General features: G+C 35.1%; 1 protein-coding gene across 1 annotated transcript; it reads right to left on the reverse strand.

The window, feature by feature from the left end:
- Positions 1 to 1,469: 1,469 nt before the first annotated feature.
- Positions 1,470 to 2,129, reverse strand: LOC106882827 (general transcription factor II-I repeat domain-containing protein 2). The gene has a single exon (XM_014933613.1). The coding sequence runs from the start codon at positions 2,127 to 2,129 to the stop codon at positions 1,470 to 1,472; it is 660 nt and encodes a 219-aa protein (XP_014789099.1).
- Positions 2,130 to 12,500: the final 10,371 nt, after the last annotated feature.

Genomic DNA, 12,500 nt, shown 5'->3' on the forward strand with positions numbered 1-12,500 from the left:
ACATTCACAATTGAACAACTACCGAAAAAATTACTGTATGAAACGATCGAAAAACAGGTGAGTACACACACAAACACACACACACACACACACACACACACACACACACACACACATATATATATATATATATATATATATATAATTATGTGTATTTCTTCTATCTTAATGAATAAAAATTCTTCTGATAGAATAAATGGGTTAATAGAAACCAATGTAGCAAAGAACACAAAATAACTGTGGTTTAGTTCCTGTTTTTAAGGCAGGAACTCCTTGAAATTTCGGGTATGCGTGTGTTTACGTATGTATACATGTATGTATATGTATATGCGAATCTGTTTATTTGATTAGGTAATAGGCGTAGATGTATAGCTATGTGTATGTGCATGAATATATTTCTATTTATACATGTGTGTATATGTAGATGGATACATATGTGTATATGGGGACACGCACACATGTGTATATTTGTATATGCGTGGGTACGTATGTGCATATGTATAAATGTGGACGTATGAGTGTGTATATATATGTATATGTGTGTGTATATATATATATATATATATATGTGTGTGTGTGTGTGTATATATATGTATATATATATGTATACATATGTATATACGGGTGCACATGTGTATGTATGTGTATATGCATATATATATGTATATGTGTGTGTGTGTATCAGTATGCATGTATATGTGTGTGTTTGTGTATGTGTATTTATGTATGCATGTACGCTCTTACACATTGATTGGTATGTGTTGTCCAACCCACTATCCGGCAGCGTCCAATTCTCTAACGGTTTTTTTCAAATGAATCAATTCATAACCTTATCCATCTATTGTTTTCATAATCGGTCATAATGTCTTACGTTTAAGATGATTCCCATGCTTTCCCTGATGAGAAGGTTACAATTTTAATATCAAAGATCCCTATGGATCACACAGGTTGTAATCCTTTAAAACATATGTAGGAATAAAGTATGCAATTATAACATGCGTTTTCTCCAATCCTTAAATTCTTAAATATATATATATATATATATTTATGAAGTATTCCGATGTTAGGAAATATATTGACGAAATGAATTTCGACTCCTGAAATTTGCTCTCTTTCTATCAATCTTTATATATATATATATATATATATATATATATATATATATATATATATATATATATATATATATATATATATATGGAGTAGCATGAAACGTGCGTACTGCAATCACCTTTGAAATCCGTGTTGCTTATTTTTTGATTTTGATCACCTATCCTTTTGGGATACGATATTCGGGTGCCTACGCATAAGTACCATATTCAACCTTGATACCTACTAAGAAGGACAGATCATTCAACCATTCTTCATTTGCTAAAATATCCACATTCTGCATTTTGTTTTGCATGCAACAATAATTTTATTTCAGGCAACAATAATTGAAATATATTCAAAGTTGCGGTTTGTCTGAGTCATCTGATTTTTGAGAAATAAATAACGTCTTTATACTCACTGCCAACTTCTACCAAGTATGCTCTGAATGTACGATGGTCCAAACACCAAGATCTGATAAAATTAACAACGTTCACAATATCTGTTATCAACTGTTTCATATTTAATTTTTGAGCACATAATTGCTGTTGATGAATCAAGCAATGATAGCTAAGTATATCATGATCAACCATTTCTTTGAATAAAGTAATAAACCCATTATTTTTACCAGTTAATACAGTGGCAGCATGAGTTGCAATCGAATTAATTTTATTTCTATCAACATTGAACTTTTCTAATGATAAATTAACATGCTCAGTCATGTTCCTGCCAGTTGTTGTACCCTTCATATGACATACACCCAACATTCCTTCAATGATATTAAAATTGACATCAATTCCTCTAATGAAAATAACCAATTGTGCAGTGTCACTTTGATCAGTACATATGTCTAATGCTAAACTGTAATGAACACATTTAGATAATTGAGTCTGCAATATACCCATAATGCTGTCAGCTAAATCATCGATTCTACCAATCGTCTGATGCGACAGACTTATTTCGTTGAATAAGTTCACCTTCTCGGGGCAAGATTCATTAAAAGCAATTACAACACATTCTTCTATTAATTCGCCAACCATCAGTGGCTTACTCTTCTGAGCCAATTTTCCAGCTATAAAATAATAAACTTTTGTACATGTACCAGTTTTCCCATCATGTTTTTGAAATTGTTTTGTTGTGAATTAAGCTTCTTCTTCAATTCATCTATTTTTATTTTCCTTCTTTCTCCGTATAATTCATTATATTGTGACTCATGTTTGGCAGCATAGTGACAATATTATATTCCTTGCATACAGCAATTTTATCATTACATACGAGGCAGATAATATTATTGCATGTTTCAATTACGAAATATTTTTCTGTCCATATGATACTGAATTTTCTCTTTTCTTCTGTTATTTTCCTCTTCTTAGGTATCAGATGCCATAGCCAAATAATGAGCTATCAAAATTAACAGTTGAAATTATTACGTAATCATGCTGCTATTAATAATCCAAAAATCAGAAACAAATAGGCTCTTCCGCATAAAACATTAACATTAAGCTTAGCCTAGACTAGAAACACTGAAGTAACACTGAAGTCACTATCGCTTGACTTTATAAACAAGGTTAGGAGATAACACAATCAATATTGATTCGACCGCAAAAGATTTGAAACTGAAACAACGGCTGTTATTATGCATCAACAAAATGGCTGACTCTACGACGTAGAGTCAGCTATTCGAAGTCATGAATCCCATGGCCTCCCTCATTTTACATCCCTCTATTAATGTTTTTATAGGTCCGTTCAAAATAGCACTCTCCGAGAACAATTTTCTCATCATACATTATCAAAGTAAATGAAAATATAACTAGAAAATAACAAATAGAAATAGAATTTGAATCGCCATTGGGCCTCATGAAAATATTAAGTGGGCCACAATGTGGTCCACGGGCCGCGGGTTGGACATCCCTGTTCTAGAACGTCACGTTTCCTGCATAGCACAGCGTAAGGGAACCCAAAACTCAGTATCCTTTTTCGCTTGTATTTTACGCCTTATGAATAATATTTCGTGTATCTCAACAATATCCCCAGTACCACCTATGTGAACTGGCTGGAGAGCAGACCCTCCGCAAATATCTCACGAACAAATCTGTTATAATCAACAGCTATGCAATGATTCGTACCCAGTTCTTCAACAAAAAAACGGACTAAAGTTAGATCCTTGACCCAAGAGTATAAGGAAAGAAGTACACTCCTAAGAGGAAGGGTGCTACCTTCCAGCCATATACATTTTCGGAGAGACACACACTTGTTGCGTTCTTTTCGGGAGCACCGCCAAAACATCTTCATAAAGAGTCTCTCTTTACACAACTTGTTCTTAGTATGACATCCTTCTTTTGAAAGTAAAAAAGCTGCATCCTCCTCAATCTTCACTTTCTCTATCACACACAAAAGCCGAAATTATTTTATTGCAATCGTACTGTAAGTAGATTAAGAGATGAGATGTAGTCGAAAAGATCCAGGAAAATGCAGGTCAAAATAATGAAAATGAGGTACAAAAATATTAGCCCCAGAAGAAGAAAATAATATATAAAAGCCCTATGTCAAAATGAGTTACAAAAATTTAAAGTCCAGAAATACACAGGCACAAAATGATACCACTAGTCAAAATTTACGGCAGCGGTTGCGGTGGTGAAGGTGTTACAGTCGTACACGTACAGCACCCTTCTAACGGCAGACAACAGGGTTGATTGTTACTATGGAATGAGATACCACTGTGAGATATATGGTTATGTGTACCATGGTGGCTTTCGATTTGCGAAAATTGCCCAAAATTTTCAACTTTAAAAGCTATTAATTTTTTATTTATTAATTTATGGCAAAAATGAATTTCATTTTCGTAATTAGCGTACAACACTAAATCGGTATACCAAATCTGAAACAAAAAGTACAACAACCGAAAAAGTTCCCGTCGGAAGGCCAACTTCCTAGCTATTGCCAGAAAACATTAATAGCTGAATAGACTGGTGCAAGGCGAAATAAAGTGTTTTGCACACCAGCACAACGAAACGCACCATCTGGACCAGAAATCGAAACTACAATCAAGCGATTTCGAATTAACCAACCGCTAACTACTAGGCCAGGCGGCTTCATGCTCAAACTCTTACACAAAATTATATATACTTATAGATACACATACATTCACACATACACACACACACACACACACACATACAAACATGCATGTCTATCTATCTGTCTATCATCTATCTGTCTCTAAATATACAATTAAAAGGGTAAAGGTTTATCAATTTATTAATTTATTAATAAATCAACAATTAATAATTTTTACCAAGCCCTTCGGTATGTAAACACCATTATCGGTGGAGAACTTATTTAAAAGTTCTTATACATTTATAAACATAATTAAGGGATCAGCAAACTTCGGTATGTGGTGAAGCAAATGTTTGCTGATCCCTTAATTATGTTTATAAATGTCTCTAAATATATGTATATATATGTGTATACAGAGAAGTAAGGAGAAAAGACACCCCCCCCCACTTCGGTCACGAATGACCTTGGAACTGGACCTAGAAAGTTCCCCTCCGAGGCACAAGTCCGGGGGCAAGGTCGTTTATGGAAATGGAAGATCATCAGTCACCCATGCATACCGGCCTCCCTTCTCCACGCCACCAGTGTTATCCAAGGGAAAGGCAAAGGGGCCGATACAGCTTGGCACCAGTGATGTTGCAACTCGTTTCCACAGCTGAGTGAAAATGGAGCAACGTGAAATAAAGTGTCTTTCTCAAGAACACAACACACAACCCGTTCTGGGAATCGAACTCAAAACCTCACGATCGTAAGTTCGACGCACTAACCACTAAGCCATACATGTATTTATGTGCATATTCATGCGTGTGTGTGTGTGTGTGTGTGTGTGTGTGTGTGTGTGTGTGTGTGTGTGTGTGTGTGTGTGTGTGTGTGTGTGTCTTGGAGGCTTTTATACTTTTGCAAGTCAGCTCTGATCTACATTCTCTGAGATCAAAAGCATTCTAGTCGTGACCATCGTGTTTTTCAGTCATACATATTGTATATAAGATTGGAGGATGTGATTATAGAGTTATTATTTACTTATTTATTTGTTTACTTATTTCTTTATTCATTATTCCAGAAGCTTAACCGAAAATTAGATTCGGATCCACGTATTTCTTCCAGTTTTGTTTCTGCAAAATTGGTCTGTGACAGCTAAAACAGTGTTTTGAAAAACGATGATTGGTTTCGATTCCATGTGAAGTCTGTCTTCAGTTCTCAAATAATCGTTTCTGACAGCTCATACATTCCTCTACTACACATACGGAGATACGCAAGCACACAAATACACAAACACACAAATACACAAACACACAAATGCACCAAGCACATATACGCTGCACTATGCTGCGTACGCATCACACGCACACGCGTATACGCGTACCCAGACATACACACATAAATACACTCCTACCCTTCCTACCTCGCACACATTTCTCATAATTCTCTGTGACAGCCGACGAAGATTATTGCCATTATCCGTCAAAATCGCAGAATCATTTAAGTTATTTATTATTCTGAGAGCTTCTTAGTTTTTCTTTCTTTTTGATTTGTTTTCTATTCCCTTCCTTTCTCTCTTTCTTTCCCCTGTTTTTTTCCTTCATATATTTCTCTCTCTCTCTCTCTCTCTCTCTCTCTCTCTCTCTCTCTCTCTCTCTCTCCCACTCTCATTTTCCCTCTCTCAACCTCTCAACTGCTTTCATCTATAAACAATAATTTGTCTCTAATTAACCACATGGATATATATATATATATATATATATATATATATATATATATATATATATATATATATATATATATATATGTATGTATGTATGTATGTATGTGCGTTTTAGCGTATATATATATATATATATATACGCTAAAACGCGCGCACACATATATAGGTACATATATACATACTAACATATAGTTAGATACGTACATATATTTACATATATGTATATGTATGTATGTGTATATATATATGTATTTATATATATATATATATATGTGTGTGTGTATGTATATGTATATATATGTGTGTATGTATATGTGTGTGTATATATGTCTATATATATATATGCATATATATGTGTATATATATGCGTGTGTATATGTATGTATCTATTTGAGAACCAATCAGTATTGAGGTTTTTTGATGGACTCCTTCGTTTGTTAGCTAATTGGATGTTTAGTTGATAGCCCCCTGAATTATTTATACACGTCAGTTGTTATTGTTACTGTTACTGGCATGGTTATCATATTTCCTGCTGCTGCTGCTGCTGCTGCTGCTGCTACTGCTGCTACTGCTGCTCCAGTCTTTTCTCCCTCCTTCTAACCTTCCTCCTAGATTGATTAACTTCTTAACGACCATTTCTCCTGCATAGTACGCCAGCCATCAGAAGCAGAGCTCATCTGTTAGCCTTCGCTTGATAAATCCTGTTACACACTTTTACTCCACTCTACAACGTTTCTCACATTCTTTGCTTGGTCTCCATTCGCTCATTTCGCATACTACTCGCACTAAATTCAACTTGCTTCTCTTTCTCTCTCTCTCTCTCTCTCTCTCTCTATCTCTCTCTCTCTCTCTCTCTCTCTCTCTCTCTCTCTTCTCTCTCTCTCTCTCTCTCTCTCTCTCTCTCTCTCTCTCTCTCTTTCTTTTCTTCTCTGTCTCTGTCTCTCTCCCTGTCATGTCTCTGCGTTATTTTCTTAATTTATTCCCTCTTTCATTCCCCGTGTTGCGAATAGGCTCACTTCACTTCTATACATTGAAAGGCAAGTTCCCGAAACATTTCATGTTTTCATACTTCGTTGCAAATCAACTTAGGGAACTCTTCAACTTACTGAACTCTTCTTTTAACTCCCTTAATATATCAAACTGATAAAATTAGCACCAGAGATAACCACCTCCACCTCGTCTCGAAAGCCGTCATATGTCCTCATATGCCACCGTACCCGTACACCTATATTGGAACAGTTAAACCTTCTGATAAACTCATATAAGTTCGGTCACTCATAAAACTATTACATGTAAACGGCAAGCTAATTGATTAAAATAAAGGTGGGATCTATGCCAGTAATATCACTGCACCCAGCAAACCGTGACGTTTAAACTGCATGCTGATTGGTCAAAACCGTATTCGGAAAATTCAGCTTGTCGGAGCCCTCTGAAAGGTGTAAAAAGGAAGAAGTCAGTTATTTTACTACAGTTGTCAAGAACTCGACTCAACTGTCAGTCAATACATTTTGAAATCTGATGATTACTACGAACGTACGGAAGCGCTAATTTACAATATACATATACATCGAAACGCCGGTGTTAAAACGGAGGTAGCTGATGAAGTAGAATGTTCTCTATGTGGCTTGTGTGCTTTCTCCTCTACGCTTTGTTTGCAATGTCCTGTACCCACATATGCACCTATACATACAGGTGGATGTCGGTACGCACATGCCTGTACGTATATATGCATATACTCATTTACTATTTGTTGTAAGTAGTTTTCGTAACTTCATATTTTCCGACGCTACTCTATCTCTTTCTCTTCCTCTATCATTTTCCCCCTCTCATTCTTCCTCTTTACTACTACGTATCTCGCTTTACCCCTCTCGTTCTTCCTCTGTTACTACTACGTATCTCTTTTTTGTCCCCTCGTACTTCCTCTCTTTCTCTTTTCCTCTCCTTGATCACCTATTCTTCTACTTCCTCCCTTTGTTTCTCTCTCTGCCACTCTCTCTCTTCCCCTTACACCGGCATGGTCACATGCTTCCGGTCAATAATCCTTTTCTTCCTTGGCTATCGCCGAGCAAACACGTGAACTACCTCGTCCCTACTTTCAAGTTCGTGCCTCACAGCGTTCATACACACATACTTTTTCTCGTCTGGCCGTAAAGCCTTTTCTGTTTGTTTTCCTGTCTTGTTTTGTGTCCGCCACTACATTCCTCCATGGCAAGATTTAATTTGCGTATACAAATTTAATTTGCGGTCCATGGGAAGAGCCGTTTTAGCGATGCGTCCTGCCCAGCTCTTCGAAACGCCGGTGTTAAAACGGGGGTAGCTGATGAAGTAGAATGTTCTCTATGTGGCTTGTGTGTTTTCTCGTCTACGTTTTGTTTGCAATGTCCTGTACCCAGATATGCACCTATACATACAGGTGGATGTCGGTATGCACATACCTGTACGTATATATGCATATACTCATTTACTATTTGTTTATATATATATATATATATATATATATATATATATATATATATATAAATGTATGTATGTATGCATGTATATACAGAGGCAGGCCCAATGAGGGGGTTGAGTGGTACGTGCCCCCTCAAGAAAAAGTGTGCCCTTATTACACCCTTTCATCCTGGAATTGTATCTCCTTCTCACTTTGTGCCCTCCTTTCGAAAAATTGTTGGGACCGCACCTAATATATATATATATATATATATATATATATATATATATATATATATATATATATATATATATATATATATATATATATATATATATATATATATATATATATATATATATATGTATATATATATATATATATATATATATATATTTATATATATATATATATATATATATATATATATATATATATATATGGTTTTGCATTTATAAAGCGATTAGCTGTGTAGGCAACTTGTCAGACTCAAACGGCGGGAGTTATGTGCCTCCGGCCATTTGAGTGTGACCAGTTGTCTATACAGTTAAGCGCTTTATAAGTTCGGAACCAATGGTCACTCTGACCAGTCATAATAATAATGCTTCTATAAATATATTACTGGTATAATGTTTTAGAGTGTGTTTCTATTTAGGATATATAAACTAATGACGATACATACATTCACATATATATATATATATATATATATATATATATATATATAATATCTTTCGATGACCTGATTAGTGATATTGCCAGCTGTTACTTGAGGGCATAACTTATGTTTCCTTTAGGGATGTAGAGATATGAGATGTTCTTCCTTGCTTGATAACGACCTCAGAATGGGGTCACCTTCCATTCATATTTATTTTCGCCACTTTAAGGACCTTTCTTCCATTAGACTGCAAACTTTCATTTCTTTTCTATTGCTAACAACTTTAGCGAAAGAATTGCCACCAGTTCTGTTTGTGTTGCTGAGAACAACATTTTTTCCTCATTTGAAAGGATTTGTTTTTATTTTTAACAAAATATATTGCTGTCCCTGCTGCTGTTGCCGTTGTTTTTAACAGTATTAGTTGAAACTGCTCAAAATGATATTGTTTTTAATCGCTGAAGTACCATTTTTCATTTTCCTGTAACTATTTGCGAGTTTTGCTCCAAAATTAAAATTCCTGATTTATTATATTTCCGCTCTGTATAGTTATGCTCATGTCCACATCTCTTAAGAAGATGCTTTTAAGAATAGCTACTTTGGGATGAAATAGAATCAGCACAAGAAGGACATATCTCAAGTCGCTACCAGTTCGAAATAAATGCCCAATGCATTACAGTCCAGTGCATTCCCCAAAACGAAATGCCATGTTTTCCAGCGTACAAGTCGACGTAGCATAACCATTCACAAATCATTACTAGATTTCAAATTTTTAGTCCTCCAAAGGTGTCTTCATGTATATGTCGACTTACCTTTCATTGGCTGTACATCTTGGTCTGAAAAATTCGAGATTTATGCCGGAAAATACAGTATTGCTTCTCCAGCCGTATACAGTAAAACCCCGAAATCATTACCCGATTACAGCAATATTTGGCAATGGACTTTGTTTTGAGAGGGAGAGAGAGAGAGAGAGAGAGAGAAAGAGAGAGAGAGAGAGAGAGGGGGGGGGGGACTGGAGAGAGACAATGGGAAATACTTTCCTTCAGTTACTCTAGTTTGGTAGATTATAACTAAATAAGATATTCAAAAACTGCTCAGATTGATTGTAAGCCTTTTTCTCGACTTATATCCTGAGGTCGATATTACTATACATGTAGAAGCTTCCGGAATCTTGCAGGATTTATTTTCAATGGAATAGACTTTTTCTACAGTCCAGTCAAATATCCAGATTCTTTCTATCATAACTCTTTCTGAAAACTCATTCTGACACATTGTCTTACTGCATAAAAAAAATAATAACTCCCACGGTCATATTGCTTTGTGGCTTGCATAATGTTCTTCAGTCGCTCTGCGTTTCTTCACAACAGCTTTATAAAATAGATTTTCACCAATATCCAAGTATTTATAACACCTATTGTGTCGAACAGAAGAGTGAAGGAAACCATTGATGCTCGTGCTTTAGGTTTCCCCCAAAAGTTTTTCCAAGTTCGACTATGGAATATGTATGTATGTATGCATACATGTTTATATATATATATATATATATATATATATATATATATATATACATACATACATACATATATATATATATATATATATATATATATATATATACACATATATATATATACATATATATGTATGTATGCATATGCATATATAAATTTATACAAATATGTATATGTGTGTGTGAGGGTGTGAGGGTGTGAGTTTATGTGTATATACATAAGTGTGTATATATATATATATATATATATATATATACACATACATACATTCACGCTTACATAACTTACATACATAAATATATGTGTGGGTATGGGTTTAGCATATATATATATGTGTGTGCGTGTGTGTATTATATATATATATAAAGATGTATATAATGTGTTATACATATGTGTGTGTTTGTGTTCTTGTATGTACGTGTGTGCGTGTTTGTGTGTGTCTCTGTTGTATATTTTTGTCTATGTGCATATATATATGCATGTACAAGTATAGGAACATGATATTGTAAAGGAAAAACTTGAAACAGACATGAATGTGTAAGAGATAATAAGGAAAAGTTAAAAAGATAACATTGTAAAAGAAAATGAGGGAAAATAAAATATTGGTGTTACAAAGAAATGATTGAACAGAAATGATTGAAAGAGACGGCAGAAGGTTAAGGAAGAGAGAATGATAAAAAGGTATTTTTGAAATGCATGTATAATATGAGAATTTATAGAAATGGTAGTTAAAGCAGGCGACGATATGTGGAAGTAATGACGTTAAAAAAATGCTTCTAAAAATGTATACGCAACATGGGATTACATAGAACTAGGAAAAAAAAAATAACAGACGACAACACATGGGGGAAAGATGAGGAAAAGATGTGGAAATATATACAATAGATCGAAAAGTATTGAAAATGGTAAGCAACACACGCATCATGAATAACATTTAAATAAAAAAAAAAGACGAAACCAACTTCTGAAAGCAAGGTATTGAGCAAGAAGGTTACGTTAGCTCTATTTTTGTATTCAATCCGCAGAAATTCTAAATAGATTTTTGCCTAGAATGTTATTAAATTTGGAACAATAGTTACATGAAAAGATAGTAAGGCCATATAAGTAGATCATTTGCATCTGGGGAAAGATTATAAAATATATCAAAACTATTTCAGATGAAAAGAAAGAAACATGGACGTTTGAGAGTGGAATAAAAGCCGCAGAGAACTAAGTTTGATCCAAAATCTACTACATCAACAAACAAGAAAAAAGAAAAAAATCGAAAGTAAAGATTAAGAGACATTTGAAGATAAAGGAGGGGAAAAAATGAAGTAAGTTAAAAGAGTGTTTTAATCCACTTGTAGCGCTCAACTTTTAAATCCGATCTTGGCAAAGATTAATCGGCAAAAGTAGAACGGAAATATTCAATCAAACTTCCTTGGCTTGTCTCTTCCATTACCTTCGCCAGTTTAAACGAAGTCGTTGAGGCGGCTCTGTATACGCTGACAGGTAAACTGCGATATAAACCAGCATGACACGGTCCGTACTTCACGGAAAACAGAGCTTGGGAATTCGTAGATGACGTTGATCCTGTTGATGTTGGTCGTTGTCATGGTAGCAGTGGTGTTTCTAGTTGTGGCTCGGGTTGTTGTAAGGGTCAACATAGGTAAGAACTAGTAATTATAATAGATGACTAACTATGGTATAGAATATTTATGGTGATTATGGTGATGCTGGTGTTGGTGTTGGTGATGGTTGTCCATACAGTAATGGTAGTGGTGGTGGTGATGGTAGTGATGTTTGTAGTAGTGATGGTGGTTGTGGTGATGGTAGTGGTTGGTGTAGAAATAGTAATGGTAATGGTGATAGTGGTGGTGGTGATTGTAGTGGTGGCGGTGGTTGTGGTACAGACGATAATAGTAGTGGTAGTGGTAGTGGTTGTAGTAGTGAAGTGCTGGTAGTGATGGTTATTGTAATGGTGGTAGTGTTAGTAGTGGTGGTGGTGGTGGTGGATGTAGTAGTGAGGTGGGGGTAGTGATGGTGGTAGTAGTGGTGGTGGTGGTAGTGGTGATG

This window comes from Octopus bimaculoides, chromosome 5, assembly GCF_046866305.1.
Source record: "Octopus bimaculoides isolate indiv1 chromosome 5, ASM4686630v1, whole genome shotgun sequence".
Classification (NCBI taxonomy): Eukaryota; Metazoa; Mollusca; class Cephalopoda; order Octopoda; family Octopodidae; genus Octopus; species Octopus bimaculoides.